This window comes from Rattus norvegicus, chromosome 3 (genome assembly GCF_021556685.1).
Source record: "Rattus norvegicus strain SHRSP/BbbUtx chromosome 3, alternate assembly SHRSP_T2T, whole genome shotgun sequence".
Lineage (NCBI taxonomy): Eukaryota > Metazoa > Chordata > Mammalia > Rodentia > Muridae > Rattus > Rattus norvegicus.
This window is the reverse complement of record NC_141536.1, coordinates 118,019,163-118,042,221: the sequence shown is the minus strand read 5'-3', so window position 1 is coordinate 118,042,221 and position 23,059 is coordinate 118,019,163. Positions and strand designations below refer to the sequence as shown.

The window sequence follows — 23,059 nt, the reverse complement described above, 5'->3', positions numbered from 1 at the left end:
CGGTTTTTGGGTATGAGTGTGTGGTGACCTGACACACGTAAGTTTCCTTACCACCTCTCTAGCCTGATTCTCTGAATGCCAAGGACCACACGTTCTTGTCTTAATCACTGAGATCCCTACGGGTCTGGGACTCTTCGCTGCAGTGGACAGCATGTCCCCAAGCCTAGGTCTTCAGAAATGGGTGGATGCCCATGTATGCCAAGAAGAAGGAAAGCACAACTTTCTCTGCTGTAGCCACAGGGACTGACCCCAGAGGGGAAGTTACAGATTTATGCATCACCCTGAAGGCTGAGTAAGATTTCTGCAAGCAAAGATCATTTATGGCGGGGGAAGAGCTAGGTAACTAGAGAGCTGGTGAGCAGACAAGAGTTGGTCTAGAGTCTATGAAGCCTAGAGTCTATGAAGCCTAGAGTCTATGAAGCAGAGAGAAAGGGGACAACATAGGAGGTAAGAAATGGAGGTCTCTCAAAATCTCAGGGGCAACGAGGAGTTTTTTTGAGAGAGGAATGACTCTTTAAAGCCAACATCTTATCAGGAGGCTGAAGGAGGATTCTGTGAATTTGAGACCACCCTGAGCTTCCAAGTTGAGAACTTTATCTACCAACAAGCAAGGCAGCCTCAGCACTTTGGGAAGTTCAGTCAGATTCAGCCCAGCTTGTAGCTGGAAAGGCCGAAGGCAGAAGACAAATCTCAAAGAAATGCACTGTGCTTACTGGATGCTCTGGAGTAAGTTACAGGGTCTCATGGACTCCGGGTTCTGTCAGTTTAAGTAACAGGAGGTGGCAGGGAAAAGAGAGACGTGCACTGCTGCCCAGCCTTGAGGCTGTGTCCTTAAGGGGTGGAGCCAAGGGACACAGAAGACTTTCTGGGGCATGCCACCGAATGAGAGCATTTCCAAGCATTTCTGGTTCCCTGCTGGTGACTGTCACAGAAGTCCTTAGGAACTCTGCCTTCCTTTTGGGTTGGCCAACAAAGCAGTGAGGTAAACCCTGTAGACTCGGGCACTGAAGTGCTCCAGGAACCCATCCTACCATCCTGCCATCTCAGGCACCTGACCCACCTGAGAACCAGGATGTGTGCCCTGCTCTCCTTGCTCCTGCTGGCCTCGGTCTTCACACCAGGTAAGCTGCACGGCTCTAGGGCCTCTCATAGGGTCTGGCCTCTGTGCACTCAGCACCGAAGCCCACACTATGCCTAGATCAGATGTGGCTGTGCACACCCCATCCCTGGGGCACTGAGAGGAATTAGATCAGATTTGGAGCCTGACTGGAGCATCCTTTCTTGGGCAGGTGTCAGGGCTCTAAAGTATTCCCAGCATCACCCTTTTCTCTGTTGCCCTCCTACCCTCCTCCAGGCCAGACCACGTGGGGTGTCTCCAGTCCCAAGGATGTGCAGGGCTTGACTGGATCTTGCCTGCTCATTCCCTGCATCTTCAGCTTCCCTGCTGATGTATCAGTGCCTAATGGCATCACAGCCATCTGGTACTATGACTACTCGGGCAAACGGCAGGTGGTAATCCACTCAGGGGACCCCAAGCTGGTGGATGAGCGCTTCAGGGGCAGAGCTGAACTGACAGGGAACATGGATCACAAGGTGTGCAACCTGTTGCTCAAAGACCTGAAGCTTGAAGACTCAGGCACCTACAACTTCCGCTTTGAGATCAGTGATGGCAACCGCTGGTCTGATGTCAGAGGCACCACAGTCACTGTGACAAGTGAGGAGGCTGGGGACTGACCACTGTCAGGGATTCCCAGATGGCAGCTGCCACCTTCCCTCCAGCTCTATCCTTTGACCTGGACTTTACCCAGGCCTTCAGCTCTGACCTTTACCTAACATTTTTTTCACTCTGTGACATTCTCCTTTCCTTGAGCCACCCCCTCCTGCTCTCCCAGTTCTTGCCCTTTGGTTGGGGTTGTGGGGGCAGCGTGAAGTACAGTGAGGTGAGGGGGAGACCTGAGCATCACTGCCTTTGCTTTCAGAGGATCCCAGTCCCCCCACTATTACCATCCCACATGAGCTGCGTGAAGGTGTGGAGGTGAACGTCAACTGTTCCACACCCTACCTGTGCCTGCAGGAGAAGCAGGTCAGCCTGCATTGGCAAGGCCAGGACCCCACCCGCTCCGTCATCTCCAACTTCCAGAGCCTCGAGCCCACTGGCGTCTACCACCAGACGACCCTACATATGGCCCCATCCTGGCAGGACCACAGACGGACCCTGCGCTGCCAGCTGTCATTGGCCACGCACAGTAGTCAGAAAGAGGTTTATCTACAAGTGCAGCGTGAGTGTATCACACCCTTCTCACTGGGCACCATCTCTAGGGCTCTCCGACCAAAACCAGCTTGGCTAGCCCCTAGGAACAGCCCCTTGTCCCTGTGGCACTTCCGGTAGGGCAGATGGAGACTGCTGAGCTTCAAACAGTTGATGCTTATAACTGCGGTGCTGAGGAGACAGAGACCCGCAGGTCTTTGGGCCTTGCTGGCCAGACAGCCTAACCTATTTGGCAAGTTCCAGGTCACTGAAAGACTCTTCCTGAAGAGACAGGGTAGACAACACCTGGGGGGGTGGGGTCAACATCCAAAGTTGACCTCTGGCCTCCATATGCAAATGTGTGTACCCCATACCCATGACCACACACGCAAACCCGGGGAACAGAGTGGGGGGTTTTGGTGTCGTTAGTCCCTTACTTCTAAACTGGTTAACTTTTCTGAGAGCTAATGTCTTCTGTCTTTTGCCCCCTGCCATGAAATGGCTGCCTAGTCCCTTACCAATAGCTATTGTAAGCCACTAAGGCAAGCACAGTACTCATGACTGTGTGTCAGTCATTCTCACATAGAACACAGACAACTCTAACACAGAAAGCCACCAATAGGCCATTGGTAGCCACACATCAATAGCTATTGATAACTACACATAGGCCAAGTACCACATTCCCAGGGCCTCATGGGAAAAGGAGGGAAGCAGGAATAGATGGGAGTAGGGAAGGACAGATGACAGACGGTGGGTTTGGGGGTTTTCTCTAGGTGGTCTTCCTTAGAAAGAAGTATGCCAGGCTGGAGAGATGGCTCAGTGGTTAAGAGCACTGTCTGCTCTTCCAGAGGTCCTGAGTTCAAATCCCAGCAACCACATGGTGGCTGAAGACAGCTACAGTGTACTTATATATAATAAATAAATCTTTAAAAAAAAAAGTATGCCAAATGCCCTGCCATCCTTGTGCCCCTTACCTGATGTCCCATCATGCTTTGCAGATGCCCCCAAAGGTGTGGAGATCCTCCTTAGCTCCTCAGGAAGGAACATCCTTCCAGGGAACCTGGTCACGCTCACCTGCCGGGTGAATAGCAGCTATCCTGCCGTCAGTTCTGTGGATTGGGTCAAGGATGGAGTGAACCTCACAGCCAAGGGGCATGTGCTCCAGCTATCCTCAGCAACCTGGAATGATTCTGGGGTCTACACCTGTCAAGCAACAAATAATGTGGGCTCTCTGGCATCACCCCCACTCAGCCTCCACGTTTTTAGTGAGTCCTGGATGAGGCTGAGGGGACCTGTGTCAGGAAAGCACTAGAAGCTTCCATACCCATGATAATGTGTACTCAGAGGTGTATACCAGGAGGGCCCTGGGGATGGTATGAGGAGAAGAGGCAGGCGACTCCAGGAGGCACCTGCTTTACGGGGTAGGGGTGGGGTTCAGTATAATACATAAAGATTGAAGCTGACTGTTATCTAGAACTCTAAGGGTGTGTCCTATGCTGTTTTTGCAGTGGCTGAAGTCAAGATAAACCCAGCAGGGCCCATCTTGGAAAATGAGACAGTGACACTCCTCTGTAGCACCCCCAAGGAGGCACCCCAGGAGCTCCGCTACAGCTGGTACAAGAACAACATTCTTCTGGAAGACGCCCATGCCCCAACCTTGCACCTGCCTGCAGTCACCAGGGCTGATACTGGCTTCTATTTCTGTGAGGTGCAGAACACCCAGGGCAGTGAGCGCTCCGGTCCAGTGAGTGTGGTGGTCAGATGTAAGTGGCCAGTATGTGGGGAACAGAGACTACCAGAGTTGAGGCAAAGGGTGGGTGCAAGACAGTTAGGGGCCCTGGCACAACAGCCTAAAGACCCTTGATTCAGACGTAGACGATGCAGCCAGATGGGGTTGAATGCATGGTCAGCTCTGCACCCATACACAAGGCTGACCTTCCTAGGTTCAGTCTCCTCCGACGTTAACAAGTGTTTTACTCAGAAATAAGTTCCACCTTATTTTGTTCCAACTGTTGACATCATGTTGCTGACACTGGATCCTGTGTACATGAGCTGTGTTGTTCATTCCCTACACATACTTGTGCACATACATATGTCATTACTCATTCTGTGGACATGCGCGTGTGGTACTTACATAGATAGCTCCCTACTGCTGCATTTAGAGTTATAATGGACCTGCAGCTCGGTGAAATTTTCTTACACTCTTAACCCCAGCCCTCAGGAGTCAGAGGCTGGTGGATATCTGTAGGTTCTGTAGGTTCTGAGCTACCAAGGTTATAGAGTAGGATTCTCTCTCTCTCTCTCTCTCTCTCTCTCTCTCTCTCTCTCTCTCTCTCTCACACACACACACACACACACACACACACACACACTCTCTCTCTCTCTCTCTCTCTCTCTCTCTCACATACTCACATACTCACACACTCACACACAGGTGCACAAAGAATCAAAATTGAAAAGACATCTGCTACAGTCCAGGTACTGAACTCAGGAGTTTAGTTCAGTAAGCCTTAAACATGAATGTATCAGCCTCACGTTTAGCTACGTTTGGGTCAAGCCAGCTAATAAATGCCTGCTTTGCGATTAAGTGCCGTATAGCCTGTGAAGTCACTGAACGCCTGCATCCAAAGCCCGCTGCTACCACAATACACCAGAGTAGCAGTGTCTCTCCTAGGCTGGCTCCCGTGGCACTGTATATGGCTGAGCATCCAGGAGCGAGAGGAAGGCCCTACTATAACTTGCTAGCTTAGGCAAAGGTCAATGTTCAAAGAACGGCTTATACTGACTGTGTGTGACCTTCACACCATGGAGGTGGAAAGCCACACGTAGAGTGGTTGTAAGTGGATGATCGTCCACATGGCTATGCCTAGAGTTGCAAGTGTAGATCCTTTATGCCTCACCGTCTCAGTGTGCATTCCCAAGACCGCCCTGAATAAATCAGTCCTCACACAGGGATCACACCAGGAAGTGTATACTGATTCCAGACTTTTCGGGCAGTCCCTTAATCTTTCCGTATTCTTCTTGGAGGGGATGCACTTAGTTGGGAAGGGCACAGGTGTGTCTCTGCCACGTGGACCCTTGGGGCGTGTCATCAGCAGGGCTCAGGGGTCAACGTGTCCTGTGCTGCTAAGAGTGTTTGCTCACTTGGCGAAACCGTTGCCTTCTGCCTGGACTGTCCCGAGTTTCTCATCTTTAGAATGAGGTGCCAGCACTGTAATACACAGCCATAATCCAGCACTGAGGAGACTGAGGCAGAAGGATTACTGATTTGGGACCAGTCTAGTTACAAAGTGACACCCTAATTTGGAGCCCTGACCTCCATGTTCAGTGTGGGCATGAGAGCTAGCTTGGTTAACAGAGATTTGCCCATCCAGAGGGTAGTGTATATTCATTCGGTAAGTTCTGAGGAGGGTCTGAGATCATCATGTTCTAGGGTACTGTGGGGCAAAAAGAATGCATAGGTTACAGCAGAGGAAACAGGAAGTGGCATTTCTGAGGATGACAAGACTCCTCTGGTTCCCACACAGATCCACCTCTTACTCCAGACCTGACCACCTTCTTGGAGACACAGGCTGGACTTGTGGGCATCTTCCATTGCTCTGTGATCAGCGAGCCCCTGGCTACTGTGGTACTGTCACACGGAGGTCTCACATTGGCCTCCAGCTCTGGAGAAAATGACTTCAACCCCCGATTCAGCATTTCCTCTGCCCCCAACTCCGTGCGCCTAGAAATCCGAGACTTGCAGCCAGCGGACAGCGGGGAGTACACATGCTCAGCCACCAACTCCCTTGGAAAATCAATGTCCAGCCTAGACTTCCATGCAAATGGTAACATGGGCATGTGCTGCAGGGCACACTGGTGGGGGTAGTTCAAGGAGGAAGCCTCTTTGTCCTAGCAATCCTAAGGACTCAACTGAAGGACCAAACTCTGGTTAGGTCTCATGGAAGACCTGGGTTATGTAGTCACTCCAACCTCAGAGAGTTCTAGAAGAGAAGGCAAAAGGAAATGTAGTGCATCAAATTATTTCTCTCCCACATCTCTGACTCTGTACTTGGGGGTCCTTTACAGGCATCCATTTATCTTTTATTTCTTAAGTTTTGGGGGCAGGGTCTTTGGTAGGCATTAGATGTGGGAGACAAAAGAGAGAAACAGGATCCTCTCGTTGTTGGTGCACACAGCTGGTTTTTGTTTTGTTTCCACCATGTCTAGTTTCCCCAATGCTGGGGACTAAACCGTACCCTTCACTCATCGTAGGCGAGCACTCTATCAACTGAGCTACATCCCCAGGCCTCTAGCCAGGTTTCTGACATAAGCCTGGCTTGGTGTAATCTGGGTTTCACTACATCTGAATGGTCATTCAAGGCTAAATCCTCCTTATCTACCACAAAGCTCCAACAGGCTTGTAAAGAGAGGCATAATCTAGAGAGCTTCCTGTAGCAGGGGGCACAGAGGGCCAGGGCCCTCACAGCCTAACCACAGCACAAGTCTGTTCTCTGTCCTCCTCCAGTTGCCCGACTCCTCATCAGCCCTTCAAAAGAGGTCGTGGAAGGACAGGCGGTGACTCTGAGCTGCAGGAGTGGCCTGAACCCAGCACCTGACACTCGCTTCTCCTGGTACCTTAACGGAGCTCTGCTTCTGGAGGGGTCCAGCAGCAACTTCCTGCTTCCTGCGGCGTCCAGCACTGATGCGGGCTCATACTACTGTAGAGCCCGGGCTGGCCCCCACACCAGCGGCCCCTCCCTGCCTACCGTCCTCACTGTGTTCTGTGAGTTGGCCTTGGCTACTAGCGACTGCCCACTGTGTAGGATCATCCCATGAGGACCACCAGCCACCCCCTTCCATATTCTGACCCTGGGTCAACATCAGAGAGTGGTCAGAAGTCAGGGGAGTGAAGCCTTATCTCTTAAGTCCTGCACTCTAGACCCCGGCCATTGCCCCTAACTTGTATCATGGCTCTAGACCCCAGCTTGTCCTGCCCCCAGATATCACACTTCACAATGTGTGCATGTGCTCCACAGGGCGACGAGCTCCTCTGTGTCCTCCAAGGGTAATGTTCCAGATGAGCCCTGGGGACTGATGAGCCCACAGGGTCACACTGTGTTCAGGGGGTTTCTAGTGCCCACGTGGGATTGTTGGGGGCTGAGCTGCGAGCTGTCCTTTCCATGTGTTTTGAGAAATCTCTAGAAAGGAATCATTCTTTAAGTACTTGCCTAGTATATGTGTAAGACCCTGGATTCAATCCTAGACCCATTTAGTGACTTCTCTTGTTGCTGTGACAAAAAAAAAAAAAAAAAAAAAAAGTGAGGAAAAGGGCTTATTGGAGAGTGCAGTCCATCAGCTTATGGTCTCTCTCTCTCTCTCTCTCTCGCTCTCTCGCTCTCGCTCTCTCGCTCTCTCGCTCTCTCGCTCTCTCTCCTCTCCTTTCTCTCTCCTTTCTTTCCTTCCTTCTTTCTTTCCTTCTTTCTTCCTTCCTTCCTTCCTTCCTTCCTTCCTTCCTTCCTTCCTCCCTCCCTCCCTCCCTCTCCCTCCCTTCCTTCCTTCCTTTCTTGGACAGGGTTCCTTTGGCTCTCCTGGAACTAAACTCTGCAGACCAAGTGAACTCACAGAGATCTTCCTGCCCCTGCCTCCCGAGTGCTGGGATGAAAGGCATGAGCCACCTTACCTGGCCACTTTCTCCTCTTAATTCAGTTTAGGATCCTGGCCCATGGAATGTTGCCACCCGCCTTCAGGGTGGGTCATTCTATCTCAATTAATCCAATCTAGAAGCTCCACAGATATGCCCAAAGCTTCATCTCTTAGGTGACTCTAGATCCTTCACAGTAATAACCATCAAAGTTGCCAAAATAACACAACTAGCGTGGTCATTGTAAGTGTTACCTGTGTGCCAGGATGAGCCGGGCAATAATGGTGGACTAAACTTCGAGGCACTGCATAAGCCAGCATCAGTCTTGGGGACTTCTCTGAGGCTGTTCTGTTTTAGAGGTGTATGGGACACGCAAGGTGACTGACAGCTCATATACCACCTTGATCCCAGCTGGAAGATGGCCCCCCGTCTGGAGAGACTGTTCAACAGTAGGGCACAGTTAGGATGAGGAGTGAAGATGAATGGGTACCTTGTGCTGTGCCTGTCCTACACGGCTGTTTGTGGATGCCCGGTGTGCTTCTCGGAGCCCAGCCAGGCTGAAGTGGACCTGGTGCTCTATCAATAGGCACAAGATGAGTTCCGAATGCTCTTGCTTCCCATAGATCCCCCAAGAAAGCTCACATTCACTGCCAGGCTGGATTTGGATACCTCTGGAGACGGGGATGGACGGCGTGGCATCCTCTTGTGCCAAGTAGACAGTGATCCCCCAGCCCAGCTACGGCTTCTCCACAAAGGTCATGTTGTGGCCACTTCTCTGCCATCAATGTGTGGGAGCCGCTCTCGGCGCACGAAAGTCAGCAGAGCCTCCAACTCACTGCGGATGGAGATCCAGAAGCCGGTACTAGAGGATGAGGGCATGTACCTGTGTGAGGCTAGCAACACACTGGGCAACTCCTCTGTCTCAGCCTCTTTCAATGCTAAGGGTAAGGAGTAGCAGAGGGACTGAGGGAAGTGGAGCATGAGCTCAGGCTACCCCTGCTTTGAGCAAATTGACCTCTGGCCACAATGGGAGGAAGCAGAGGGAGCCTCAATGCTCTTCCCTCCACATCAAGGGAGAAGGGCCATCCTGGGACTTCCAAGGCTCACCTCTGAGAAAGTACCGGGGCTGCCTTGCCATCCATCACTTTTCTGTGTCCCTCAATGTCCCACGTCTTATTGGTTTTCCTCTCCATCCTTCCTTGCTCAAAGTTGGAAACTGGAACCTGGGCCAGGGTGGGTATGGGGTGGCTAACCAGGGTGAGGCCTGTCTCCAGTGAGCCCCTGCTGCCTATCCTCCAGCTACTGTCGTGGTCATCACACCGTCAGATACACTGCTTGAAGGCACAGAGGCCAGCCTAACTTGTAACGTGAGCCAGGAGGTTGCCGTCAGCCCTGCCAACTTTTCTTGGTTCCGGAATGGAGTGCTGTGGACCCAGGGACCACTGGAGACTGTGAGGCTGCAGCCTCTGGCCAGGACTGATGCTGCTGTCTATGCCTGCCGCCTCCTCACTAACGATGGGGCTCAGCTCTCGGCTCCTGTGGTCCTAAGTGTGCAGTGTAGGTGATGGCTAAGGGTATCACAGCTTAGAGGGTAGAGGGATCAGTGTGCGTGCGTGTGTGTGTGTGTGTGTGTGTGTGTGTGTGTGTGTGTGTGTGTTAGTGGGCCAGGAGGATGGAGGGGCCTGATAGGTGGAGGGACCTGGGGCCACAGGGTTGGGGTTGAGTCCTAGGGGGACAAGTGCCAGTCTCCCATGACCAGCTGGACCTATGGAGTGTGTGCAAGAGGAGGGGGACACAGGATGAGAGCTAGGATGTACTGAGATTGGCTAGAGTGGCCTGAGTAGCTGCCCCCACTCTGGTTCATGCAGATGCCCCAGACCCTCCAAAGCTGTCAGCCCTCCTGGATGTGGGTCAGGGCCACATGGCTGTGTTCATCTGCACTGTGGACAGCTATCCCCTGGCTCACCTGTCTCTATTCCGTGGGGAGCGCCTCCTGGCCACCAGCTTGGAACCCCAGCGTCTATCCCATGGTAGAATCCAGGCCAAGGCCACAGCCAACTCCCTGCAGCTAGAGGTCCGGGAACTAGGCCTTGAAGACTCTGGAAACTACCACTGTGAAGCCACAAATGTTCTTGGATCAGCCAACAGTTCACTCTTCTTCCAGGTCAGAGGTAAGTGTCAGTCCTCTGACACTAGGGGATATCCTGAGATCTAGAACTGCTCTGGTCAGACACCGTGGACTGTGAGTGTCATGTAGATGCTTGGATTGGGATGTACTTTGCAGCCTTCCCATGCTTCCACCAACTGCAGCGGCCATAGGAAGCAGAAGCAACTGAGCAGGAGGCTTTGCGTCTTTCAGCTGGCATCCTCCCTCCTCCCTCCTTCCCTGTTCTTTTGGGGCAGGGTACCCCTGAAATTACTATGCACCCATGCCAGTCTCTGAGTCCTGACTCAGCCACCTTAGGGCTAAGATTACAGATGTGAGCTACCATGCCAAGCTGGCTGGGCAATTTTCTAACACAATTTATTTTGTAATATAATTTTGCTTCAAACATTCTCATACAAAATCCAGTACATGCATGTTAAACACAAATGTGTGTGTGTGTATATATGTATATATATATATATATATATATACTTACAAATAATATATTCATCATATATATTTTTCTTTATATGAAGTTTCCTAGAACAAGGATTCACAGTGGCACGCACCATAAGCCAAGCATTTCAGGAAGAGTCAGGGAGATAGCAAGTTCAAAGTCAGCCTGGGGTATATATGTCAAAACAAAACAATCTATCTAGGAAAATACACCAGAAAAAGGAAAGCTAATATCTGTAAGGTGAAGGCCAAAGAGACACACACGCTTCTCTCATAATGTCCAGCAGTAACAATTTGGGGACATTTTCTTTGGTTCTGCTTGTTTTCCTAATTTATTACATCCATTTTTTTTCTTTCTTTTTTCTTTTTTTCGGAGCTGGGGACCGAACCCAGGGCCTTGCACTTGCTAGGCAAGCGCTCTACCACTGAGCTAAATCCCCAACCCCATTACATCCATTTCTTAGGCAGAGAGATTTGAGTTTAGTTCTGGCCCTGGTTTCTGCTCAAGCTGCCTCTCCTCCTCACCGCCTGACCCCTGATTCCTCTCTGCTCACTCTCTGTTCTCTAGGCTGTTATGGCCTCCATCCTGGGGGAAGGGTTTGGGCAGAGCAGGCTATAGCTGTTGTCAACCTTCCCCTCAAGCCCTGAGTCCAGTTTACTGTCGGATCAGTGGCCCTTAGAGTGAGCTAGCCCTCCTGGGACAGTGCATTTGTGGTCAAACCATCATGTCTTAGGGCTAACACATGTGGGTGCTGTGCTTGGTCCTGGTTGTAGAGCACATAAGCTCTGATCTGTTGAGGCTCACCTGCCACGGGTGACAGCGCTTAGGAGGCTGAAGCACGAGACCCTTATAAATTCAAGGCCAGCCTGAGCTACGTAGTGAGTTCTAAGCCAGCCAGGTGCCACAGAGTAAGACTCTGTCTCAAAAATCAAACCAACAGACCAACCAACCAAAACCAGAAACCCATATGCCAGGCAGTAAGGAGCAAGGGCCAGGACAAGGCAGATTCAGGCCAAAAGGAGCAGAAAAGACAAAGACCCGGAACTGAGGGAGTCCTCAACAGCTGTAGTCACAGGACTGGGCCTCCACATCCTCCTGGAGACACACAAAGTGCCAGACAACGGAGGGATGGTGGTAAGCCCTCACTTACCCTGTTTCTCCTTGCAGGAGCCTGGGTCCAGGTTTCGCCATCACCTGAGCTCCGAGAGGGCCAGGCTGTGGTCCTGAGCTGCCAGGTGCCCACAGGGGTGCCTGAGGGAACCTCATACCGCTGGTTTCAGGATGGCCGCCCCCTCCAGGAGTCAACCTCATCTATATTGCGCATTGCAGCCATAAGTCTGAGGCAAGCTGGTGCCTACCATTGCCAAGCTCAGGCTCCAGACACAGCTGCAGCCAGCCTGGCTGCCCCTGTCAGCCTCCATGTGTCCTGTAAGGGTGTTTCTCACTGGGGCAGGGAGGGCGGTGTTCCACAGCAAAGCCCTGTATGAGGGATGCCGCGGTTCCACCCTGACCACTCCTCATCTGATGTAGATACCCCACGTCACGTGACACTCAGCGCCCTGCTGAACACGGGCCCTGGGCGATACGGCCACCTGGTGTGCAGTGCACAAAGTGACCCTCCAGCTCTGCTGCGACTGTTCCACCAGAATCGCCTCGTGGCCTCTACCCTACAAGGCCCGGAGGAATTGGCAAGCAGTAATCCCCGGCTGCATGTGGCTGTGAGCTCCAATGAGTTGCGCCTGGAGATCCAATTCACAGAGCTGGAGGATGGTGGGACCTACACATGTGAAGCCACCAACACACTGGGCCAGGCATCTGCTACAGCTGACTTCGATGCCCAGGGTCAGTGTGGAAGAGGCGGTGCACAAGGTTCTAGAAGCCTAGGAGCATGAGAACAAGCCCCAGCCCCATGCTAATTAGGGATGTGGGTTCTGGACTTGGATTGCATGAAAGGCCTCAATTAAAAACTGGGTGCCCTAGCTGGGCACGGTGGTGCACACTTTTAATCCCAGCACTCAGGAGGCAGAGGCAGGTGGGTCTCTGTGAGTTTGAGGCCAGCTTGGTCCACACAAAGCAAGTTTCAGACAGCCAGGGCTGTTACACAGAGAAACCCTGTCTCAAAAAAACCGAAAACCAAACCAAAACAACCAAACCAAAAAGAACGCTGGGTGCCCGGTGCATAAAGCTAACTAGAAAGGGTGTCTTACAAGAGACGCCACTGTCGTGCACGTAGGGAGACCTTTTCACCTATTTGCCTTTAGCCAGAGCCAGGGAAGGGCTCAGGACTGTCTGGGCTCTGAATTGTTCTGCCAAGGATCCCCCAGGTTCATTCTGCGAATTCCTTTAGCAGGAATGTTCCCTGGAGTCTGGAGTGTGTCAGCAGCAGAGCTGACTGGCCCACAGTTGAGACAATGGCTTGCTGCACCCAGCTCTGAGATGCTCACTTGTGACCTCCTCTTTCCCCCAGCTGTGCGTGTGGCCGTGTGGCCCAATGCCACTGTGCAAGAGGGGCAGCAGGTGAACCTCAGCTGCTTGGCGTGGAGCACCCACCAGGACTCACTCAGCTACACATGGTACAAGGGCGGCCAACAACTGCTTGGTGTCAGATCCATCTCCCTGCCCAGCGTTACAGTTTCGGATGCTACCTCCTACCGCTGCGGTGTGGGGCTCCCTGGCCACACACCCCATCTCTCCAAACCTGTGACCCTGGATGTCCTCTGTGAGTCTGGCTGGGTGTGGGCAGTGGGAAAGAGGGACAGAAACTCATAGGGATCAGGGCATGGGAGGCCCCCTAGTATGCAGACTAAGAGCAACCGACCAGTTGCAGAGCACTGGACAAGGGACCTTAAGAGGTAGGGAAATGGGGATCGGTCCTTTTTAGGCAGAAGGCCTTAACCGCATGTAGTGGGTGGCAATCCCAGAACCATGTGAAGGAACAGCTATCCATGGGCTGGACATTAGGGAACGCTCCTGCCACTGGCAAACTGGCCTTCTCTGCGTATCCCTCCCGAACCTCCACAGACGCTCCTCGAAGCCTGCAGCTGACCTACCTCCTGGAGAGCCAGGGCCGGCGGCTGGCCCTGGTACTGTGTACTGTGGATAGTCGCCCACCTGCCCAGCTAACTCTCAGCCACGGTGGCCAGCTCCTAGCCTCCTCCACTGAAGCTTCCGTCCCCAACACCCTGCGCCTAGAGCTTCAGGACCCGAAGCCCAGTGATGAGGGGCTCTACAGCTGCTCTGCCCAGAGCCCACTGGGCAAGGTCAACACATCCCTGGCGCTTCGGCTGGAAGGTAAAGCAGGGACAGACCAAGGCTGCAGGGGAAGGAACTGCCTGTAATGTCCAGCTGGGCCCAGCTGACTCTGGACTCCTCGGTTCAGGTGTACGAGTGAGGATGAATCCCTCTGCTACTGTACCCGAGGGGGAGCCTGTCACAGTGACCTGCGAGGACCCTGCTGCCCTCTCACCTGCACTCTATGCCTGGTTTCACAATGGCCATTGGCTTCAGGAGGGACCAGCTTCGTCACTTCAGTTCCCGGTGACGACACAGGCTCATGCTGGCGCTTACTTTTGCCAGGTGCATGATACTCAGGGCACGCGGAGCTCCAGACCTGCCAGCCTGCAAATTCTCTGTGAGCAGGGGCTCCTGAGCGGTGACTTTCCAGGATGAGGGTGGCATGGAATGCTTCCAGGAGTCAGTTAGAGTGGGCATGGCGCCACAGGGAGTCCAGAAATGAGCACCTGGGGGAAAGAGGGCTAGCAGTGTAGGTAGAAGCATGGCCCCGGAACCCTGCTTGTGGGACTCTGCCCACAGACTCTGGATCAGGCTTGATTCTTTTAGGAAGGGACACTTGTCTGGAAACTGAGCTTCACCAACATTGGGCAGATGGGCAGTGAGCTGTACATGCCTCAGCAGGGCCCCTATCTGTGTCCTGCCCTACCTCTAGATGCCCCCCGGGATGCTGTCCTGTCTTCCTTCCGAGACTCCAGGACCAGGCACATGGTCGTGATTCAGTGCACCGTGGACAGTGAACCACCTGCTGAGCTGGTTCTCTCCCGAAACAGCGAGGTGCTAGCTGCCAGCCGTGAGCTTCACAGCTCAGCACCCGGGATAAGCCACGTCCAGGCAGCCCGGAATGCTCTTCGACTACAGGTGCAAGACACGACTTTTGGTGATGGCAACACTTACGTTTGCACAGCCCGGAATACACTGGGCTCCATCAGTACCACCCACAAGCTTCTGAGGGAGACTGGTGAGTGGGAACCAGAGTGAGGAAGGGGCTAGGGTTTGGGGCTCTTGTGCTGCGGGGCTGGATCCCATGTGAGGGGCTGCTGTCCAGAAGGAGTATGAACTACTTCCCTGAGAACTCTCATCTGTTTAAGGAGGCATGGCTCTCAGTGAAAAGGGTAGATAGACTAGCCTCAGGGGACGATCCAGGCTACCACTGGAGTAGGGAAGAGTATTAGTGCCTCATTGAAAGAGTGGGAGGAGATATATCCTCACCTCACAAACCCTTCACTGGAAAAGCGGGGCAGGAGCAAGACAGACTTCCCTTGGGAAGCCCAGTCTGAGGGCATGATACAGTCTTATGCTTTGAATGGCCTCGGATTCTGGAGGCAGAGCCCTGTGGCGGAAACCTCAGTACACAGATGTGGTCATGTCGTTCTGTGACTGAAGAGAGACATGGTCCCAGTGTGGAGGGCCTTGAGCCCAAGATAGATTGAGATCACCTCACGGTGCACAGGTCCCTGACCGTTTACCTGTCTTTGTACTACAGATATACGTGTGACAGCTGAGCCAGGCTTGGATGTGCCAGAGGGCACAGCTCTAAACCTGAGCTGCCACCTCCCCGGTGGCTCCCAGCCTGTGGGCAACTCTTCCTTCACGTGGTTCTGGAATCGCCATCTCCTACATTCAGCTCCTGTGCCCACACTCTCCTTCACCCCTGTGGTCCGGGCTCAGGCTGGGTCGTACCACTGCAGGGCTGAGCTCTCCACTGGGGTTACTACCTCACCTCCCGTCATGCTCCGTGTCCTCTGTGAGTATGAACCCTCCCTGCCCTGCGTCTGTCTCGACATCTCACTGGTCTGTGTGAGGTCTTTTCTCTGCACAAAAGGGCTCCATAGGTAAGGGGCTCAGCACTAGCATTCCCACTGGCTGGCTGTACATGGTTGTATATCTAGGCTTCCGTCCCCCATCTTTGAAAGGAAGGATACAGTCCTCTTATCTTGGGATGGATACAGAAGAGAAAGCAGACTGAGTGCATAGTGGCCGTCCTTAGCCCTGGTTTTCCCACTCTATTCTTTTGTGCCCAAGCTGTGTCATTCAGTTACTGCTTGGTAACACGTTATCCCAAATTCACAATTCTGTGGGTTAGAAATCTGGACAGGGCTCAGCTGGGCAGTTCTTCTGGTCTCTTGACGGCAGCTGTCCAATGGCTCTGCTGAGATTGAACTGTCTAAGACAGCCTCACCTGGCAGCTGCAGATAGGCCATACATACATGGCCAGCAGGCTGGCCTGGGTTTTCCGTGTTCATTCCAGAAGAGAAGCTGCAACACATCTTGAGATCCAGTTCTAAAGTCCCACCATGCTGCTTTAAGAAAATGTGTATGCGTACGCTGCATGTGTGTGTGTGTGTGTGTGTGTGTGTGTGTGTGTGCTGGGTCTATGCTTGTACATATTCGTGCATATGCATGGAGGCCAGAGGTCACCATCTTTATCTTTGTGTGCCCGATCTCTCACTGAACCAATTCAGGAAGATTGGATGTCCACAGAGCTCCAGGGAGCCTCCTGTCTCTGCCTCCCTGGTGATGGTATTAATATAGATTTTTCACATGAGTGCTGGAGCTCAAACGCAGATCCCACTCATGTTTTCGCGGCAACCACTTTACTAAGGCATCTCACCATGCTCCTCAACGTCGCCTTTGCCTCAGGAGTGAGGGAATGGGCTCCACTGTCACGGAAGTGCAGCAGAGCCACAGCAGAGGGAGGGATTTGTAGTGGATTTCTACAGTCAGCGCACTCTTTCTCCCCACAGATCCTCCCAAGACTCCCACTCTCACAGTGTTTGTGGAACCTCAGGGTGGCCATCAGGGCATCCTCGACTGTCGAGTGGACAGTGAGCCCCTGGCCAGTCTCACCCTCCAGCTGGGCAGTCAACTAGTAGCTTCTAACCAACCGCACAGCGCTCCCACCCAGCCCCACATCCGAGTCACTGCTCCTCCCAATGCCTTGAGACTGGACATAGAGGAGCTCGGACCTAACAATCAAGGGGAGTATGTGTGCACAGCCTCCAACGCTCTGGGCTCTGCCTCAGCCTCAGCCTACTTTGGGACCAGAGGTGAGGGGAATAGTAACTCTACCTGCTGGAACCTCTCTGCACAAAGATTCTCGTGTCCTAAGACTTCCTTCCCAGATTCCTTCTGCCGCCAGACAGCTTGTCTGAGGAGTCCAAGTGGATCACTTGCACAGGGCTTTGGGGATGAAGTGAAAGTTAAAATCAAAGTGATCTGGGTTGGGTCACCCTGGGAGGGAATGTTGAGGACCTGAAGCCCAGACAGCATCTCTTTCCCGTTACAGCCCTGCAGCAGCTGCAGCTGTTCCAGAGGCTGCTCTGGGTCCTGGGATTTCTGGCAGGCTTCCTGGGCCTGCTGCTGGGCCTAGGGGCCTGTTACAGCTGGAGGTGAGTCTGGAGCTGTGTGGGGAACAGAAATGCATTATTCTGTTCATCTCATTCCCTCCTTCGTCCCCCAAAACCTCTGAGGAAAGCTCTCCCCTACAGAGTCCACAGGCTTCACATTTCCTACTCTGCCCTCTCCCAATTTGTGGGTTCCCCTTCTGAATCACCTCCACAGTTTGCTTGCATCTACTCACGCTGAAGAAAGAGCTGGGGTCGGGCAACAAGTGCCTCACACTGTGCAGAGCTCTCCTGCTCTATACAGCCAGGGAGGGCGGCAAGCAGTAGGGAAGGGTCTCTCATGGAGTCTGCTCTTGCCTGTGCAGAAAGAAGAATTCTAGCAAACTGAATGTGAATGAGAATTCAGCAGAGATGACCACTCAGAAAGATAATATCCAGGTATCCATTCAGCACGTTTGAGTGCATGGAGGTATAACAATGCCCAACTGACACTAGACAGTATTTCCACTTAAAGGACAGCGCTGGGGTCAGGGGTGGCCAGAGAGGAGTACAGGAGCCCAGATGTCCTTGGGGACTAGGGAGAGCAATTCTGACTAAGGCTCAGAGTAGTAATGGGTGCGTGACCCGGGGACAGCTTTTCTGGGCCCCCGCCCTTCCACTTTGAAGTCTTTCTTCATCTAGTCTGAGCTTGTCTGGATCCTGTCACCGAGCCAGGAGTGAAAGGTCATTTTCCCTCCCTAATGTATCCTCTCCTGCAGACGACCCCTTCCTAGGACCATAAGTCAGTGTGGGACCTTCTGTGATCCATGTTTTCTTTAACGGGAAGTTCCTAGCTCTTGATGCAGTCGTAAATGGAACCTCATCTCACATAACATCCCAGAGCTTATGATGGCTTACCTGCCCTCAGGAGGAGACGGTTGCTGCTGTCTGACAGCTCAGGTGCTGTGAACAAGGTCCTGCCTACCTCTGTATAAGCAGCACAGAGACATCTGGCTTTCCTGACCTGCCTGACTTGCCCTCCAAGCCTCTTGTTCCTAAGAAAAAATGGATGAAGGGAGGTTTGGGGATGGAGGTCAATCTGCTGCCTGCAGGGCTCTGAGACTGACTCAGCCATGTTGCCCATGTCTCTCTGTGTGGTTTTCCTTTGTATCCCTTCGCCTTTCTCTTCAAGGCTCACTTTGGGACTTTCTTGGTGGGTTAGAGCAGCATCCATGTCCTCGTGGACTTTCTGAGACCGTCTGTACCAGCCAAGATATAAGTCAGGCTGCTCTAACAGAGACTCAATACAGTGACCACAGCACGACAGAGTCTTGGTTTTCTCTCCTGGTCTGGTTATGCTGGTTACTTTTCTCCATACCCCAAGTGTTGCCTTTGATTATGAAGCTGAGCTGACTGCAGTGGCCATGGACCCTACAGTGAAAAGGAAGAGAGAAGGGGAAGCATGCCCATCCCCATGGTCCATGGACTGTATACATTTGCACCCCACCCACTTCTCATCAGCTAGAAATTGGTCACGTAAACACACTGTACAACAAGGGAGACTGGGAAATATAGTTTTTTATTCTGAGTCTTGGCTACACTTGGATCCTGTCTTTCTGAAAGATCCCAACTGTGGACTCAGCCCCAGGAATTTTGATGTTGAAGAGAGTAGCATTATCAGGCTAGGGTCTGAATTGGTGTCCTGGGACATTCTGTTTCATAGTTTCCTGAAAGGTACACTCTCCCTTACATTTTAAACTGAGGAAGCCAAAATTTTGTGGTTCCTAGATGTCTTACTTATCGTTCTTTTGCTGCGAGGAGGAAACACTATGACCAAGTTAAATCTTTTAAAAGAAAGCATTTATCTGGGGATTTGCTTACAGTTTTAGAGTGTTAGTCCATGATCATCATGGTAGGGAGCAGGAAGTGGGGGGAGGGAGAGGAGGAGAGGGAGATAGACAAATAGATATAGTAGGTAGATAGATGATAGATAGATAGATAGATAGATAGATAGATAGATAGATAGATAGAGACAGACAGACAGACAGACAGACAGACAGACCGACCTTGTGTGGCCTTTGGAAACCTCAAAGCTCAACCTCAAAGTCTACTCCCAGAGTCTCCTCCAACAAGGCCACACCTTCCCAAACTGTTCATTAACTGGGGACAAACATTCAAACATAAGGGTTTATGGGAGCCATTCTCATTCAAAGCATCATCCATCAGGGTAAGGGCATGCCAGGCAGACGTCTTTGTGCAGGGTCTGGTCATCCTATTCCCTGCTACCCCACAGCTGAATCAGCTCTTGAAAGAGCAAAGAGCAGATAGGGATGCTATCAGCATCCTTGCTCTGGGTACACAACAAAGTGCACATTTCCTGAACACCCAAGCCCCAGTGTCTGTCAAAACAAGAGCATCGCCAAGAAGCAATGACGGGCTCCTGGGAGGGCAGGGATGGAGAGAAGCCAGGTCTGCAGTGCTCTGGAGACTCCTGCTGTAGGTTGCTAGTAGATGGCAAAAGAAACAAAGGGCCTGGGGTTGAGAACCTGGAGAATAGTGGGGCTGGAAGAGGAGGTAGAAGGTTGGGAATGAATTGGAAAAGGAATAACTGTGTAACCAAGGCTGTGCCCCTGCTCATTTTAGGCCTACTTTCTTCCTTCTCTTCCCTTCTTTCTTCCTTCCCTTTCTTCCTTCCTCCCTTCCCTTCCCTTCCCTTCCCTTCCCTTCCCTTCCCTTCCCCATCCCCCTAGATCAGGTCCCATGTAGCTCAGGCTGACTTCGATCTCATTATGTAGCTGGGAATGGATGACCTTGAACTTCTGATCCTCAGTCCCCATTTCTTTTTGTGCCTGAAGAAGATCTTATTTTCTCTGGGAGCCTGTCCAACATTTTCCTCCAATAAACTTCATTCCAGGATACGACTGGAGTCAATTTTCTTCTTGCAACCAAAGTGTCTAGGCTAGAATGTAGAGAATTCAAATATTAAATGCTAGTGTCTCAGACACCATCTGTGGGCATGTGGCCAGGAAGTCTAAATCACCCCGATGCTTGCCTCATACTGTCTGCTGAAGTCATGTGTGTCCCTTCCCGCCCCTCACAGCTCCTCACATGATGCCTCACAGGACAGGCAGCTCACTCACAGGGACCAGCACAGAGTTGGCATATGGCAGGTGGCACTTGGTTCTTGTACCCTGTTACTGAGTAGAAGTGCAGAAAACCATCTCTACTAGAGGCGAGACAGGGAGAGAACAAACCAAAGATGGCAAGCTGTTCCAGGACGACCAAGAGCAAGAGCCACACCCAAAGGGTGGTGGCTGCTGAGGATTTGAGGACATGTGACTTGAATCTTTGCTCTCAAGTATTTCCAAGAGGGATGTTGGACATTGCTTGGAAGGCTCATTGGGTCCAATCTCCAGTAGTCTAAAGCACCTCAGAAATAATTACGCAGCTGTAATTCAAGCACATGGTAAGTGTATTAGCACAATGGCTTCTTATGCAATATATATCAGATAAAAAAAACAGAAATGCCAGCACTCCAGTGTACTCCACTCCCAACCCCTGACCACATAGCTGCTAGTTTGACGAGCTAGTCGAGCTAATCTAAAAATCAAATGTAATACCATAGATTTTTTTTCCTGTGTTCTTTATAAAAATGGCATCATTCTTTAAACATGAGAACTTTGTGAGATGATTGGCCAGTGTCTCTTAAGGGTAAAATATTCTTCCCTTGACCCTTGGGCATTTACTCAGGAAAAATGAGGGCATGTGTCACCCTGAGATTTGTACTGGAGTGTTCACAACATGATGTTACCCATCATAGACAGGAACAGAAAGCAAGGAATGTTCAGCAGCAGGGGGATGGCTGAGTAGACTATGCCATGTCCACGTGGCTATGAAAAGCTGCACTTGCCGCTGAGTATGGTCAACAGGAGGGGCTGGCGGCAAGGGCCACTGCTGCTTGTGGCAGTTAAGTTTCCTACTTCTCTGTCAAAGGATCTGACAAAGGCAACTTCAGAAGGAAACCTTTCTTTTGGGTTGAGGTAGGCACTTTCTCACTCTGGTCAGGAAGGTGGCAGCAGAGGGCTCCAGTTGAGAGGGCAGGAGTGGGAGGCAGCTGGTCACATTGTGTCGGTGAGGAGGCAGACAGAGAGGTTTACTTCTTACCTTTCCTCTTCTGACACAATCCAGGATGCCAGACCATCAGGTACCGCTGCCCACATTTGGATTGGGTCTTCTGGTCTCCGTTAAAGCTCTCTGGAAACACCCTCACTGACCTGATGTGTCCAGAGGTGTGTCTCCTAGGTGATTCTCGACTCAAGCAAGTTCACAGTGAAGACCCAGGACAGGCACAGTTAAGCAATGAAATAGCTATGGTGGGCAAATGGGACTGCCATTGAGCTTTGGAGGGCCAGTGAACAGGTCCACGTGGTGAAAATCTGATGAACTGCTTGCTTTCTGATCATATATTTCGGAAAGAACATTTATTTAAAAAGAAAAATTCCACCACCTTACCTGTGTCTTGTGTTGTATACCAAAGATGGGAGGATCCCTTGAGACCAGGAGACTGAGATCAGTTTGGGCAACACAACAAAACCTCGTCTCTTAGAAACACAACAAATTGGGCATGGAGGCACGTGCCTTTAACCCCAGGCTCCAGGAAGCAGAGCCGAACAGCCTTGTAATCTCTGTGTAACCGTCTCAAATTCAGGCTGTCCATGAAGAAATGAGATCACAGTGACACCGTGGGGAACAACTCGTCAAGTGAGCAGCACAGTCCGGGTAAAACTCACAGACTGGGAAACAGCCTATACTACAGGCAAAGGCCAATCTCCTTTAAACATGGAGTCCTTTAAATTGTAAAAAAAAAAAAGAATGAACCACTCGCTGGAAAACTGAGCACATATGACTTCGTTATTTTATTTCTTCAAAACCTATGTCTAACGCAGCAGCGAATGTAAGAGATTGGTAGAGGAGGTTTCCGGGGGGGAAGCGAGGATCGAAGGGACAGAGACCGAGGGCTTCCCTAAGCATTTTGTACTTTTTCCTTTGTTTGTTTTGTTGTGGTAGGGGAGGGTTGTTTTTGATTCTTTTTGTTTGGTTGGTTTTGGTTTTTCAAGACAGGTTTCTCTGTGTAGCCCTGGTTGTCCTGGAACTCACTCTGTAGACCAGGCTGGCCTTGAACCTAGAGATCCTCCTGCCTCCCAAGTGCTGGGCTTAAAGGTGTGTGCCAGCCCTGCCCGGCTTGTGTTTGGTTTTTGAGTCAGGGTCTTCCTGTGCAGCTCCAGCTGCCTCTGAAGGGCTGGAATTAGAGACGCAAACTACAGCTATCTTCAAGTCCCCTCACAGCCCCGCCCCGTGTGTGTGTGTGTGTGTGTGTGTGTGTGTGTGTGTGTGTGTGACTCTGAGTTCTTCCAATGTTACTCTCCCTCAGTTTTTTTTTGAGATAGGGTCTCTTACTGAACCTGGACCTCAACAATTTGCCTGTCTCTGTCCAGTCTAACACACGGCTTTCAGGCTTGTGCACCGGTTCTGCCTTTCTGTGGTTGCTGGAGACCTCAACTCAGGAACGCACAGTAGGCACTTTACTTACCAAGCCATCTCCTTGGTGACGCTCCCACTCTCCCGGACACCCCAGGTCTCCAGGCCGATCCGATCTCACACTTTTTCAGTACAGGACTTTGAATTTGTCCTCTGCCTCCATCTGCTGGGATGCAGTTGTGTGCTGCACACCCAGTTTATGTGATGCTAGGGTGCTGGGGATGGAACTCAGGGCCCCAAGCTTGTCTATCTAAGTCTCTCTCTCTCTCTCTCTCTCTCTCTCTCTCTCTCTCTCTCTCTCTGTGTGTGTGTGTGTGTGTGTGTGTGTGTGTGTGTGTGTGTGCCACTCGCTCCCCTCTCTCCCCTTCCCTTCCCTTTCTCTTCCATGAGACCTCTCCTTATATTGCCCAGGCTGGCCGTCTTGAGTGTC

The 23,059-nt window shown here is 51.7% G+C and overlaps 1 protein-coding gene across 1 annotated transcript; it reads left to right on the top strand.

Moving 5' to 3' along the window:
* Positions 1-360: 360 nt before the first annotated feature.
* Positions 361-19,157, top strand: Siglec1 (sialic acid binding Ig like lectin 1; the record flags this gene model as incomplete). Its single annotated transcript, NM_001107777.1, is given in 20 exon segments — positions 361-1,121; positions 1,355-1,714; positions 1,980-2,279; positions 3,247-3,513; positions 3,757-4,011; positions 5,776-6,075; positions 8,495-8,815; positions 9,171-9,428; positions 9,740-10,042; positions 11,642-11,902; positions 12,005-12,316; positions 12,942-13,193; positions 13,496-13,765; positions 13,854-14,105; positions 14,421-14,726; positions 15,252-15,512; positions 16,513-16,815; positions 17,055-17,157; positions 17,478-17,550; positions 18,020-19,157. Coding segments are annotated over 20 exon segments (4,830 nt in total). The 5' UTR covers positions 361-1,072.
* Positions 19,158-23,059: the final 3,902 nt, after the last annotated feature.